Here is a 15,827-nt window from a genome sequence, read left to right on the forward strand (position 1 = left end):
TATGGGAAAAAAATTGTGTAAAGAAAAACAATATGTGTTATGTTTTAGTCACCGCATATTTGGTGTGTTTACAGTTGGATGTCTGTGCCGTAGATGTTGATTTCCCTTCCCAAATCCTCCCTTTTGTGTTGAAAATCCACTAAGTGGGGCCCCGCAGGGTTAGCTTGTCCTCCTTCCTCCTGTGGGGTTCAGCTGTGGGTGACGGTGCCGCCCGGACATTGGCAGCCACGCTCCTGGAGCCAGAGTTTGAGCCCATTCAGTCCAAGAGCGCTTTGCATTAATGAAGGGTTTTGTTCTTGTAATCGTTCACCGAAATGAGAGGGAGAGAGAGGGACGGTCAGTGTAGTCCAGTCCAGTCCAGGGGTCACCAACGCGGTGCCCGCGGGCACCAGGTAGCCCAAAAGGACCAGATGAGTCGCCCGCTGGCTTGTTCTAAAAATAGCTCAAATAGCAGCACTTACCAGTGAGCTGTCTTTATTTTTTAAATTGTATTTATTTTCTAGCAAGCTGGTCTCTCTTTGCTCGACATTTTTAATTCTAAAAGAGACAAAACTCAAATAGAATTTGAAAGACTTGGTCTTCACTTTTTTAAATAAATTCTTTTTTTTTTTTACTTTGCTTCTTATAACTTTCAGAAAGACAATTTTAGAGAAAAAATACAACCTTAGGTTTTTCAAACACACACCTTTTTACCTTTTAAATTCCTTCCTCTTCTTTCCTGACAATTTAAATCAATGTTCAAGTAAATTTATTTATTTTTTATTGTAAAGAATAATAAAATACATTTTAATTTTATTCTTCATTTCGGCTTCTGTTTTTTCGACAAAGAATATTTGTGAAATAATTATTCAAACTTATTATGATTAAAATTCCCCAAAAATTATTTTGGCAAATCTAGAAAATCTGTAGAATCAAATTTAAATCTTATTTTAAAGTCTTTTGAATGTCTTTTAGAAATGTTGTTCTGGAAAATCTAGAAGAAATAATGATTTGTCTTTGTTAGAAATATAGCTTGGTCCAATTTGTTATATATTCTAACAAAGTGCAGATTGGATTTTAACCTATTTAAAACATGTCATCAAAATTCTAAAATTAATCTTAATCAGGAACAATTACTAATGATGTTCCATAAATATATATTTTTTTTTTTTCAAAAAGATTCGAATTAGCTAGTTTTATTAATAATAACATAGAGTTAAAGGTAAATTGAGCAAATTGGCTATTTCTGGCAATTTATTTAAGTGTGTATCAAACTGGTAGCCCTTCGCATTAATCAGTACCCAAGAAGTAGCTCTTGGTTTCAAAAAGGTTGCTGACCCCTGGTCTAGTCCATAGTGGATCTAACGTAATGGTGTAACAGTCCAGTCTATAGTGGATCTAACATAATAGAGGGAGAGAGAGAGAGTCTAGTTCATAGTGGATCTAACATAATAGTGTGACAGTCCAGTCTATAGTGGATCTAACATAATAGAGAGAGAGAGAGATAGTCCAGTCCATAGTGGATCTAACATAATAGAGAGAGAGAGAGATAGTCCAGTCCATAGTGGATCTAACATAATAGAGAGAGAGAGAGAGAGAGTGTGTGTCAGAGTCTAGTCCATAGTGGATTTAACATAATAGAGAGAGAGAGAGAGAGTGTGTCAGAGTCTAGTCCATAGTGGATCTAACATAATAGTGTGACAGTCCAGTCTATAGTGGATCTAACATAATAGAGAGAGAGAAAGAGAGAGAGAGTGTCAGAGTCTAGTCCATAGTGGATCTAACATAATAGAGAGAGAGAGCGATGGAGACAGAGCGAGAGAGAGAGATAGTCCAGTCCATAGTGGATCTAACATAATAGTGTGACAGTTCAGTCTATAGTGGATCTAACATAATAGAGAGAGAGAGAGTGTCAGAGTCTAGTCCATAGTGGATCTAACATGATAGAGAGAGAGAGAGAGAGAGAGAGAGAGAGAGAGAGTGTCAGAGTCTAGTCCATAGTGGATCTAACATGATAGAGAGAGAGAAAGAGAGAGTCTAGTCCATAGTGGATCTAACATAATAATGAGAGTCCAGTCCATAGTGGATCTAACATAATAGAGAGAGAGAGCGATAGTCTAGTCCATAGTGGATCTAACATAATAGTGTGACAGTCCAGTCTATAGTGGATCTAACATAATAGAGAGAGAGAGAGAGAGAGAGAGAGAGAGCGAGAGAGTGTCAGAGTCTAGTCCATAGTGGATCTAACATAATAGAGAGAGAGAGCGATGGAGACAGAGCGAGAGAGAGAGATAGTCCAGTCCATAGTGGATCTAACATAATAGTGTGACAGTCCAGTCTATAGTGGATCCAACATAATAGAGAGAGACAGAGAGAGAGAGAGAGTGTCAGAGTCTAGTCCATAGTGGATCTAACATAATAGAGAGAGAGAGAGAGAGAGTCAGAGTCTAGTCCATAGTGGATCTAACATAATAGAGAGAGAGAGCAAAGGAGACAGAGCTAGGGAGAGAGATAGTCCAGTCCATAGTAGATCTAACATAATAGAGAGAGAGAGCGATGGAGACAGAGCGAGCGAGAGAGAGAGAGATAGTCCAGTCCATAGTGGATCTAACATAATAGTGTGACAGTTCAGTCTATAGTGGATCTAACATAATAGAGAGAGAGAGAGAGAGAGAGTGTGTGTCAGAGTCTAGTCCATAGTGGATCTAACATAATAGTGTGACAGTCCAGTCTATAGTGGATCTAACATAAGTGTGTGTGAGAGAGAGAGCGAGAGAGAGAGAGAGAGAGACCTATCAGTTTCACCTGCCTCTGGTGTTTGGGACACGCACCTGCTATAATCAAGAGAACATTATTTAAGCCTGTCTTTGCCGGTGAGTCGTCCTGGCGTCATTGCTGGTTTTCAAGCGTTACCATAGTCCATGTTGTTCGCTTCATGCCGTGTCCAAGTAAGTTTTGTTTGTTCCAAGCCATAGTTTGTTTACCTCAAGCCCTGTCCAGATTTCTTGAGTTAAATTAATAAATATGTTCCTACCCGCAAGCCTTGTCCGGAATAGTCCGTTTGCATCCCGGGAGAACAAACCTCGCAGTAAGCTGCGACCGCCCCTGTTATGACACATGTTTTATATTCTAGTTCCTTCAAAATAGACACCCTTTTGCTCTGATTACTTTTTTGCACACTCTTGGCATTCTTTTGAAGAGTTTCTAGAGGTAGTCACCTGAAATGGTTTTCACTTCACAGGTGTCCTTGAAGCTCATCGAGAGAATGCCAAGAGTGTGCAAAAAAAGTAATCAGAGCAAAGGGTGGCTATTTTGAAGAAATCAATCAATCAATCAATGTTTATTTATATAGCCCCAAATCACAAATGTCTCAAAGGACTGCACAAATCATTACGACTACAACATCCTCGGAAGAACCCACAAAAGGGCAAGGAAAACTCACACCCAGTGGGCAGGGAGAATTCACATCCAGTGGGACGCCAGTGACAATGCTGACTATGAGAAACCTTGGAGAGGACCTCAGATGTGGGCAACCCCCCCCCCCCTCTAGGGGACCGAAAGCAATGGATGTCGAGCGGGTCTAACATGATACTGTGAAAGTTCAATCCATAGTGGCTCCAACACAGCCGCGAGAGTTCAGTTCAAAGCGGATCCAAGACAGCAGCGAGAGTCCCGTCCACAGGAGACCATCTCAAGCGGAGGCGGATCAGCAGCGTAGAGATGTCCCCAATCGATACACAGGCGAGCGGTCCATCCTGGGTCTCGACTCTGGACAGCCAGTACTTCATCCATGGTCATCGGACCGGACCCCCTCCACAAGGGAGGTGGGGACATAGGAGAAAGAAAAGAAGCGGCAGATCAACTGGTCTAAAAAGGAGGTCTATTTAAAGGCTAGAGTATACAGATGAGTTTTAAGGTGAGACTTAAATGCTTCTATGAAGTGCCAACTTCATTGGTTTTGGGTTTTGTAAATAATCTAATCCGATAAATCCATTACAGGTGAGAAATGTTGAAGAAGTCAGTGTTTTTTCTAAATCTGATGAGAATTATTATCTGTTCCAAACTTTACACCTAAAGAAATGTTAAATGGGTTGTACTAGTATCGTGCTTTTCTACCTTTTTAAGGAACTCAAAGCGCTTTGACACTATTTCCACATTCACCCATTCACACACTGACGGCGGGAGCTGCCATGCAAGGCGCCAACCAGGACCCATCAGGAGCAAGGGTGAAGTATTTTGCTCAAGGACGCAACGGACGTGACTAGAATGGTAGAAGTCGGGGATTGAACCGGGAACCCTCAGATTGCTGGCTTGGCCACTCTCCCAATATTGCCACGCCAATAAATGATCAGGTCTTGAGCAGTTTTTGTTCAATATGTGTGTGTGATGTGACAATAACACATCCCATCACACACATCATTTTGTCTCACCACCACCAGTCTAGATCCCGCTCATCAAAACAAATGTGACGTGAAAAATAAAAGCATAGCAAAAACACGGAAGAGGTTTCCTTGCTCATTTGTGTTGTTGTCTCATTGTGTTAAAGGCCTACTGAAATGAGATTTTCTTATCTAAACGGGGATAGCAGGTCCATTCTATGTGTCATACTTGATCATTTTGCGATATTGCCATATTTTTGCTGAAACGATTTAGTAGAGAACATCGACGATAAAGTTCGCAACTTTTGGTCGCTAATAAAAAATCCTTGCCTTTACTGGAAGTAGCAGACGATGTGCGCGTGACGTCACTGGTTGTGGAGCCCCTCACATCCTCACATGGTTGATAATCACAGCCACCAGCAGCAAGAGCGATTTGGACCGAGAAAGCGACGATTTCCCCAATAATTTGAGCGAGGATGAAAGATTTCTGGATGAGGAAAGTTAGAGTGAAGCACTTTAAAAAAAAAAAAAAAAAAGGCGGCGGCAGTTGGAGCATTTCAGATGTAATTAGACACATTTACTAGGATAATTCTGGGAAATCCCTTATCTGCTTATTGTGTTAATAGTGTTTTAGTGAGATTATAAAGTCATACCTGAAAGTCGGAGGGCTGCGGTGAACGCCAGTGTCTCTGAGAGAAGCCGACGGAGGAGCCAAGATCACAGCTGCTTTTTTGACAGCTGCAGGAGGAGGTCGCATAATCCACTCAAGTCTCCGACTTAATATCAGAATTTTCTCATCCAAAAACTTGCTGGTTGACGTAGAGAAACATGTTGGCTTGACCGCTCTGTGTTAAAGCTTCACAACAAACAAAGAAACACTGGCTGTGTCTCGGTGCTAAAGGCAGCTGCAATCCACCGCTTTCCACCAACAGCATTCTTCTTTGACGTCTCCATTATTAATTGAACAAATTGCAAAAGATTCAGCAACACAGATGTCCAAAATACTGTGTAATTATGCGATGGAAAGAGACTACTTTTAGCCGTGTGTGGTGCTGGGAGAACATGTCCGCTCCAACCAATAACGGCACAAGCCCGCGTCAACATGAGCGTCATCATTCCGCGACGTTTTCAACAGGATACCTCGCGGGAAATTTAGAATTGCAATTTAGTAAACTAAAGCGGCCGTATTGGCATGTGTTGCAATGTTAATATTTCATCATTGATATATAAACTATCAGACCGCGTGGTCGCTAGTAGTGGCTTTCCGTAGGCCTTTAAGTTTTCCCGATCAAGCCTCAGCACCTTTTATTGTGACACGTCAGCTCTGTGCTGTGAAAACCTGTGTCAGGAAAATGGGAACAGTGTACCTATTGATCACAGAGAAACATCATCCCTCCGAAAAAAACAGTTCATGCGAAAAGTCAAAACCTAATGAGAGCGTTGATTTTATCCAATATTTGACTTGACTCCATTTTTCATATCCCCAGGCGTTCGGCCAAGCGTACAGCAACCAGCGGAAGGTGGCCGAGGATGGCGAGAGCAACGAGGAGACGCTGCTGCAGGAGTCCGCCTCCAAGGAAGCGTACTACACGGCTCGTATGTTGGAGCTGCAGACAGAGCTGACCTTGAGTCGTTCTGTGGCTTCCAATGCGCAGTCAGAGAGCGAGAGGCTCAACGTACTCGGGCAGGAGCTGCGAGAGGTGAGTTTGCAGAAAAGGTTTCTTCTAAAGTTCAAAGTAATATAATGACGTGTTGGTAGAAGGATACCTTGACAAGCAATGTGTGTCAGGTTCAAACACTGATGACATCTATTAAACAGACAAGAAGCAAGGAACCATGCAGAGACATTTCAATTTAGCTCATGAGGAGAACGCATGGAGCTGCGCACTTAGTCAGTCTCGCCTTATAATCTAAGGTTCAGCTCCCGGGTCCCTCTACTTATTCAGGAGTTGCACAGTCAACATCACTGAGGCCGCTTCTAAAAGGAGTGGTCACATATAGTATGCAAAGCAGGTCCAGGATGCACAATACGTGAGGGAATGTGCTGGGCCTTGTTATTTCGCCTTGCCTTGTCGTCTTATCGGCATTGCGGTCATTGAAGTCCTTGGCTGTTAGCGGCCGAAAACAAAGATAACATCTGCGGCTTAGGCCACCCCTCTGACAATAAGTTTTTGTCCTTGCACAGATAGAAAAAGTACAGCTTAAGCACAATAGCTAATAACTATAGCAACGGACTTTAAGCATGCTAAAGGTGTGTGATAATATATATACATGATTATTCTTACAGTGGGCCAAACAATGTGGTGTTGGCATACGTTATATTTATAATTAAAAACAATACAATAGTGGCTTTTTAACGAAACATCATATGTCCAAACATCCATCCATCCATCCATTTTCTACCGCTTATTCCCTTTTGGGGTTGCGGGGGGCGCTGGTGCCTATCTCAGCTACAATCGGGCGGAAGGCGGGGTACACCCTGGACAAGTCGCCACCTCATCACAGGGCCAACACAGATAGACAGACAACATTCACACACTAGGGCCAATTTAGTGTTGCCAATCAACCTATCCCCAGGTGCATGTCTTTGGAAGTGGGAGGAAGCCGGAGTACCCGGAGGGAACCCACGCAGTCACGGGGAGAACATGCAAACTCCACACAGAAAGATCCCGAGCCTGGATTTGAACCCAGGACTGCAGGACCTTCGTATTGTGAGGCAGACGCACTAACCCCTCTGCCACCGTAAACAACAGATTTCAAATAATACTTAAAAGAAAAAAAAATGACCAAATTAAGAAGTTTTTTTTCCTCTCGAACACAGTTGTCAAACTCTTCATTGAAGGTACGCGTTATAATGCTGTGTACCTTTATATATGAACAAAGTTTTAAAATTGGCCATACAGTGCGGAAAAGTTGTTAATGGGAAAATTGTTTTTCCATTAACAATATAATGTAATGTAAATTTAATAGTAACATTAGATTAGTTCATTTCAAAGGGGACGATGCAATTTCATAAAAACACATGACTACACATGGGGTGGAGGACAGAGTCAAACAACTTGCACTGAGCCTGGTCTATAAAATCCGCTACACCTCCCTGATACCGAAGTATATGTCGAACTACTTCCTTAACGTAATTGACCGCCATAACCACAACGCCAGGGGGAGCTCCACAGACCACGTTAGACCCAGATTCCGATCTAACAAAGGTCTTAACTCATTCTCATTCTATGCCACATCAATGTGGAATGCACTCCCAACAGGTATAAAAGTAAGTGCATCTCTATATTCCTTCAAAACCGCTCTAACACAACACCTCCAGGCAACTTCAACCCTTTACTAATACCCTCCTCCATTCACATCCCATCTGATTGTAAATAACCTAATGTAATAGAATGTATTTCTAATGTATATACTTGTTCTTATGCTATGTGAACTCACTATGTTCTCTGCTGGCTGTACATATCCTACTAAATAAGACCTACACTGTTTCAATGTCCACATTTCTCTGTTGATGCAATTGTTGATGACTGAAGTTCTGATATCAACCAAAGCTCCTCATCCCACCCCCCGGATTGTAAATAATGTAAATAATTCAATGTACATACTATGATGATTAACTTGTGTGACGACTGTATTATGTTGATAGTATATATTTGTACCATGAATTGATTAACGTGGACCCCGACTTAAACAAGTTGAAAAACTTACTCATTTAGTGGTCAATTGTACGGAATATGTACTGTACTGTGCAATCTACTAATAAAAGTATCAATCAATCAATCAAAAGGTTAAGAAAGCCAGAATTTGCCAGAAAGCTAGTTTGGATCTGTAGTCCCCTGGCCATGATGTGTAAAAAAAAAAAATTAAATAAATAAAAATAGCACTAAAATTACAATTTTAAAGAGATAGGGGGAAAGAAAGCACTATACATATACAATATGAAAAATAAAATACAACATAACATTTATCTCAGCATCAAAACAGACACATTTTTTAGTGCTGGCAAGTGTAGGCGCTGACAAGCCACATTTTCGATTTTTTTTGGTGAAGGCCTTGTAAGTTGTGACCAGTTTTACGTCCTCAGGTACTGAGTTCCACACATTTGCACTCCTTACTGACCAGGCTGACTTACTGAAAGTGTTCCTGGCAGAGGAATCTAACTGTCACCTCTGACAGGACCTGGACTGACACGCTTACGGTTGTTTCTTTGGCCGATGAACTCTGCCAGAGGATCTGGAGCCAATTCATGCAGGACTTTATAGGTCAGTTTTAAGTCTGCAAATGTGTGAAGACTCTCCCGGTTTAAAATACTGTATTTTTTTTTAGAATGGCACAGTGATGATAGTGCCTAGTTTGTGTTTTTATCCATAACCTTAATTGCTTGTTTGTACAAGATTGCCAATGGTTGACAATCTGGCAACTAAGCTGCCAGCTTTTTCTGCAACTCCTTCACCCTCCAAAAAAACAGTGGTAGTGGTGTTCCTTTCAATGTTGCAGAGAAAGAAAAACAAAACACTTTTACAGTAAAATTTTGCAAATGTAAAATGTTTACTGTAAAATCGACAATCTACTTAAAACTGTTTATATAATTAATAATGAAGGACCGGAGGGTGTGTTCCAACTATGGTGGGATCACACTCCTCAGCCTTCCCGGTAAGGTTTATTCAGGTGTACTGGAGAGGAGGCTACGCCGGATAGTCGAACCTCGGATTCAGGAGGAACAGTGTGGTTTTCGACCTGGTCGTGGAACTGTGGACCAGCTCTATACTCTCGGCAGGGTTCTTGAGGGTGCATGGGAGTTTGCCCAACCAGTCTACATGTGCTTTGTGGACTTGGAGAAGGCATTGGACCGTGTCCCTCGGGAAGTCCTGTGGGGAGTGCTCAGAGAGTATGGGGTATCGGACTAACTTATTGTGGCGGTCCGCTTCCTGTACGATCAGTGCCAGAGCTTGGTCCGTAAATCAGTAAGTCGAACACAGTTCCAGTGAGGGTTGGACTCCGCCAAGGCTGTCCTTTGTCACCGATTCTGTTCATAACTTTTATGGACAGAATTTCTAGGCGCACTCAAGGCGTTGAGGAGTTCCGGTTTAGTGGACGCAGGATTAGGTCTCTGCTTTTTGCAGATGATGTGGTCCTGTTGGCTTCATCTGGCCGGGATCTTCAGCTCTCACTGGATCGATTCGCAGCCGAGTGTGAAGCGACCGGAATGAGAATCAGCACCTCCAAGTCCGAGTCCATGGTTCTCGCCCGGAAAAGGGTGGAATGCCATCTCCGGGTTGGGGAGGAGACCCTGCCCCAAGTGGAGGAGTTCAAGTACCTAGGAGTCTTGTTCACGAGTGAGGGAAGAGTGGATCGTGAGATCGACAGGCGGATCGGTGCGGCGTCTTCAGTAATGCGGACGTTGGTGAAGAAGGAGCTGAGCCGGAAGGCAAAGCTCTCAATTTACCGGTCGCTCTACGTTCCCATCCTCACCTATGGTCATGAGCTTTGGGTCATGACCGAAAGGATAAGATCACGGGTACAAGCGGCCGAAAAGAGTTTCCTCCGCCGTGTGGCGGGTCTCTCCCTTAGAGATAGGGTGAGAAGCTCTGTCATCCGGGAGGAACTCAAAGTAAAGCCGCTGCTCCTTCACATCGAGAGGAGCCAGATGAGGTGGCTCGGGCATCTGGTCAGGATGCCACCTGAACGCCTCCCTAGGGAGGTGTTTAGGGCACGTCCAACCGGTAGGAGGCCACGGGGAAGACCCAGGACACGTTGGGAAGACTATGTCCCCCGGCTGGCCTGGGAACGCCTCGGGATCCCCCGCGAAGAGCTAGACGAAGTGGCTGGGGAGAGGGGAAGTCTGGGTTTCCCTGCTTAGGCTGTTGCCCCCGCAACCCGACCTCGGATAAGCGGAAGAAGATGGATGGAATTCCAGAGGCAAATTCATGCCTTATTCGCTGTTACAAGCGGCCCTCTGATGGCATCCATAACTGCGATGGGGCCCTCAATGAAAAGGAGTTTGACACCCCTTCTCGAGACCAATCGCATTTGTTGATGAAATAATTGTACTTAGATTTCTGTTAGAGAGTGAATATTGTCATGATCCGTTGTCCGGATCATGTTTTGTTTAGTTATGTTCTGTTAGTTTCGGACTCCCTTAGTTCCCGTTTTTTGCCCTTCGGGGGTTTGTTTTGGTTACCATGGGTACTAATTGGTTTCAGCTGCCTCTGATTAGTGTTCGGCAAGTTCACCTGCAGCTGAGCACTAATCAGAGAGCTATTTATTCATGTTGCTCGCCACACTCGGTCTTGCTTCATCGTTTGCGGTATGCAACATCGTGGGTTTATTCCTGTTCTTGATTCCTGTGCTAAGTTCAATCAATCAATCAATGTTTATTTATATAGCCCCAAATCACAAATGTCTCAAAGGACTGCACAAATCATTACGACTACAACATCCTCGGAAGAACCCACAAAAGGGCAAGGAAAACTCACACCCAGTGGGCAGAGAGAATTCACATCCAGTGGGACGCCAGTGACAATGCTGACTATGAGAAACCTTGGAGAGGACCTCAGATGTGGGCAACCCCCCCCCCCCTCTAGGGGACCGAAAGCAATGGATGTCGAGCGGGTCTAACATGATACTGTGGAAGTTCAATCCATAGTGGCTCCAACACAGCCGCGAGAGTTCAGTTCAAAGCGGATCCAAGACAGCAGCGAGAGTCCCGTCCACAGGAAACCATCTCAAGCGGAGGCGGATCAGCAGCGTAGAGATGTCCCCAATCGATGCACAGGCGAGCGGTCCATCCTGGGTCTCGACTATGAGAAACCTTGGAGAGGACCTCAGATGTGGGCAACCCCCCCCCCCCTCTAGGGGACCGAAAGCAATGGATGTCGAGCGGGTCTAACATGATACTGTGAAAGTTCAATCCATAGTGGCTCCAACACAGCCGCGAGAGTTCAGTTCAAGCGGATCCAAGACAGCAGCGAGAGTCCCGTCCACAGGAAACCATCTCAAGGGGATCAGCAGCGTAGAGATGTCCCCAACCGATACAGGCGAGCGGTCCATCCTGGGTCCCGACGAGCGGTCCATCCTGTGTCTCGACTCTGGACAGCCAATACTTCATCCATGGTCATCGGACCGGACACCCTCCACAAGGGAGGGGGGGACATAGGAGAAAGAAAAGAAGCGGCAGATCAACTGGTCTAAAAAGGAGGTCTATTTAAAGGCTAGAGTATACAGATGAGTTTTAAGGTGAGACTTAAATGCTTCTACTGAGGTAGCATCTCGAACTGTTACCGGGAGGGCATTCCAGAGTACTGGAGCCCGAACGGAAAACGCTCTATAGCCCGCAGACTTTTTTTGGGCTCTAGGAATCACTAACAAGCCGGAGTCTTTTGAACGCAGATTTCTTGCCGGGACATATGTTACAATACAATCGGCAAGATAGGCTCGAGCCTTGTTGCCTTGGCTTCCCGTGCGATCGGCACGCTTTTGTTTTGTTTGTTTCCTGTCTTCTGTTATTGTGTATGATTTGTGGATTAAATCATGTTCCTACCCTCACGCGTTTGTCCGGAGTTGTCCGTTTTGCATTCCTGGGAGAAGGACCCTGCAGTGAGCTGCAACCCCCCTCGTGACAGAATATGTTTGCATGGAGGTAACTTTATTTTACCTTTCATGTGAGACTGTCTTAATGATCTGGTGTACAGCAACCATTTTCCAACAGTATTTGCATGCCTGCAGACGAAACAGGAGTTCAAGTTGGGGTCAGACACTGCGGGTCATGACCCCCTTGTGAGGGAGGTGGGGGGCAAATCCAGTACTAAGCTGCAGCATCAGCGGAATGCCCTGAGCTCAGTAGGGGCAAAGTCAACCAGGCTGATTACACACAGCGCACACTTTCTCAATCATCAATTCCCTACTTTAGTCCAGTGGTTCTCAACCTTTTTTCAGTGATGTACCCCCTGTGAACATTTTTTTAAATTCAAGTACCCCCTAATCAGTGCAAAGCATTTTTGGTTGAAAAAAAGAGTTAAAGAAGTAAAATACAGCACTATGTCATCAGTTTCTGATTTATTAAAATGTATAACAGAGCAAAATATTGTTCATTTGTAGTGGTCTTTCTTGAACTATTTGGAAAAAAAGATATAAAAATAACTAAAAACTTGTTGAAAAATAAACAAGTGATTCAATTATAAATAAAGATTTCTACACATAGAAGTAATCACATACTTGCCATCCTTGAGACCGCCGATTTCTGGAGGTGGGGGGTAGGGGGGCGGGGGTTGGGCAAGGGGTGTTGTTGTGGGCGTGGTTAATAGGGGAGGAGTATATATTTACAGCAATCCATCCATCCATTTTCTACTACTTATTCCCTCTGGGCTTCACGGTGGGAGAGGGGTTAGTGCGTCTGCCTCACAATACGAAGGTCCTGCAGTCCTGGGTTCAAATCCAGGCTCGGGATCTTTCTGTGTGGAGTTTGCATGTTCTCCCCGTGACTGCGTGGGTTCCCTCCGGGTACTCCGGCTTCCTCCCACTTCCAAAGACATGCACCTGGGGATAGGTTGATTGGCAACACTAAATTGGCCCTAGCGTGTGAATGTTGTCTGTCTATCTGTGTTGGCCCTGCGATGAGGTGGCGACTTGTCCAGGGTGTACCCCGCCTTCCGCCCGATTGTAGCTGAGATAGGCGCCAGCGCCCCCCGCAACCCCAAAAGGGAATAAGCGGTAGAAAATGGATGGATGGATATTCCCTCTGGGGTCGCGGGGGCGCTGGCGCCTATCTCAGCTACAATCGGGCAGAAGATGGTGTACACCCTGGACAAGTCGCCACCTCATCGCAGTATGTGTATAAATCCTCATTTATAATTGAATCGCTTGTTTATTTTTCAACAAGTTTTTAGTTATTTTTATATTTTTATATAAGGGACGGCGTGGCGCAGTGGAAGAGTGGCCGTGCGCAACCTGAGAGTCACTGGTTCAAATCCCACCTAGAACCAACCTCGTCACGTCCGTTGTGTCCTGAGCAAGACACTTCACCCTTGCTCCTGATGGGTGCTGGTTGGCGCCTTGCATGGCAGCTCCCTCCATCAGTGTGTGAATGTGTGTGTAAATGTGGAAGTAGTGTCAAAGCGCTTTGAGTACCTTGAAGGTAGAAAAGCGCTATACAAGTACAACCCATTTATCATTTATTTATTTATATATTTTTTTCCAAATAGTTCTAGAAAGACCACTACAAATGAGCAATATTTTGCACTGTTATACAATTTAATAAATCAGAAACTGGTGTCATAGTGCTGTATTTTACTTCATCTTTTTTTTTTCCAACCAAAAATGCTTTGCTCTGATTAAGGGGCACTTGAATTAAAAAAGTGTTCACAGGGTGTACTTCTCTGAAAAAAGGTTGAGAACCACTGCTCTAAAAGCCGTTGATGTTATTGCCACATATGCGTGCACAGTAGATGTCAGTATTGTCCTGTTTAAGAGTGTGACAACATTGCTGTTTAAAGCGGAAGAACTGTTTTACGGTAGACGAACACGTGACTGCTGTTGTTGTGTGTTGTTTCCGAGCTGGGAGGACGTAAATGAGACTGCCTAACAATAAACCCACATAAGAAACCAAGAACTCGCCCTCGATCGTTCTACAGTTATAACATCATTGGGCAGCCACTCTGTTTATATTGTGGGAAAGCAGGCATGAAAACAGGCTGTCGACACGTCACTCGGGTCCAAATGGAGCTGGAGGCCACGCCCCCTCCAGCTCCATGCGGACCCGAGTGACGTGTCGACAGCCTGTTTTCACGTCTGCCTGAATTTCGGGAGATTTTCGGGAGAATATTTGTCCCGGGAGGTTTTCGGGAGAGGTGCTGAATTTCGGGAGTTTCCCGGAAAATCCGGGAGGATTGGCAAGTATGAGTAATCATTCAATTAAAGTGCCCTCTTTGGGGATTGTAATAGAGATCCATCTGGATTCTAAACATGTCTTCACAAAAAAAGAAATCTTTAACATCAATATTTGTGGAACATGTCCACAAAAAATCTAGCTGACAACACTGAATATTGCATTGTTGCATTTCTTTTCACAGTTTATGAACATGTAGATGGCAGTATTGTCCTGTTTAAGAGTGTCACAACATTGCTGTTTACGGCGGAAGAACTGTTTTACGGTAGACGAAAACGTGACTGCTGTTGTTGTGTGTTGTTGACGAGCTGGGAGGATGTAAATGAGACTGCCTAACAATAAACCCACATAAGAAACCAAGAACTCGCCCTCGATCATTCTACAGTTATAACATCATTGGGCAGCCACTCTGTTTATATTGTGGGAAAGCAGACGTGAAAACAGGCTGTCGACACGTCACTCGGGTCCAAATGGGGCTGGAGGCCACGCCCCCTCCAGCTCCATGCGGACCCGAGTGACGTGTCGACAGCCTGTTTTCACGTCTGCCTGAATTTCGGGAGATTTTCGGGAGAATATTTGTCCCGGGAGGTTTTCGGGAGAGGTGCTGAATTTCGGGAGTCTGTATGAGTGATCATTAAATTAAAGTGCCCTCTTTGGGGATTGTAATAGAGATCCATCTTGATTCTAAACATGTCTTCACAAAAAAAGAAATCTTTAACATCAATATTTATGGAACATGTCCACAAAAAATCTAGCTGACAACACTGAATATTGCATTGTTGCATTTATTTTCACAGTTTATGAACATGCATTCATATTTTGTTGAAGTATTATTCAATAAATATATTTATAAAGGATTTTTGAATTGCTAATTTTACCTTCAAGTACCCCCAGGGGTACATGTACCCCCATTTCAGAACCACTGCTTTAGAACACTATGCTCATTTTAAAATGATGATGGAAAAACCTTGATATCCTGTACACAGCAAAAACAATATATTGGCATTTATGTAACATCACATTTTAACTTTGCTAAAAAACATAGAACACACATAATTCTGATTTTCAATGCATCTGGAAAGTACTCACAGCGCTTCACTTTTTCCGCATTTTGTTATGTTCCAGCCTTATTCCACAATGGAATACATTCATTTTTGTCCTCAAAATTATACAAATAATACCAAATACTGACAATGTGATTTTCAAAAAATATATATTTTCCTAATTTATTAAAAATAAAAATATATAAAAATCACAAGCATATAAGTATTAACAGCCTTGGTGCAATATTTTGTTGATGCTAGAGATGATTTTAAAGCATGATAAATGCTTTAAAATGTAATATCGGTTTCAAAAAGTAAAATGTATGACTTTTTAAAACTCCGCGGACATAGGGAGAAGTACAGAGCGCCAATAAACCTTAAAGGCATTGCATTTAAGACACACATCCGTGAATCCATGCATACTTGGTCAACAGCACTACAGGTCACACTGAGGGTGGCCATATACACAACTTTAACACTGTTACAAATATGTGCCACAGTGTGAACCCACACCAAACAAGAATGACAAACACATTTCGG

General features: G+C 43.6%; 1 protein-coding gene across 5 annotated transcripts in view; it reads left to right on the forward strand.

Annotated features, from left to right (window-relative positions):
* Positions 1–15,827, forward strand: part of bicd1a (bicaudal D homolog 1a) — a 127,202-nt gene that overhangs the window by 59,755 nt on the left and 51,620 nt on the right. For all 5 annotated transcript variants that reach the window (XM_061917944.1, XM_061917945.1, XM_061917947.1 and 2 more), the window contains exon 3: positions 5,846–6,058. In XM_061917944.1, the coding sequence (XP_061773928.1) occupies positions 5,846–6,058 (213 nt within the window). The remainder of the gene's footprint in view (positions 1–5,845; positions 6,059–15,827) is intronic.

The sequence above is a fragment of the Nerophis ophidion genome, linkage group LG12, assembly GCF_033978795.1.
Source record: "Nerophis ophidion isolate RoL-2023_Sa linkage group LG12, RoL_Noph_v1.0, whole genome shotgun sequence".
In the NCBI taxonomy this organism is placed as follows: Eukaryota; Metazoa; Chordata; class Actinopteri; order Syngnathiformes; family Syngnathidae; genus Nerophis; species Nerophis ophidion.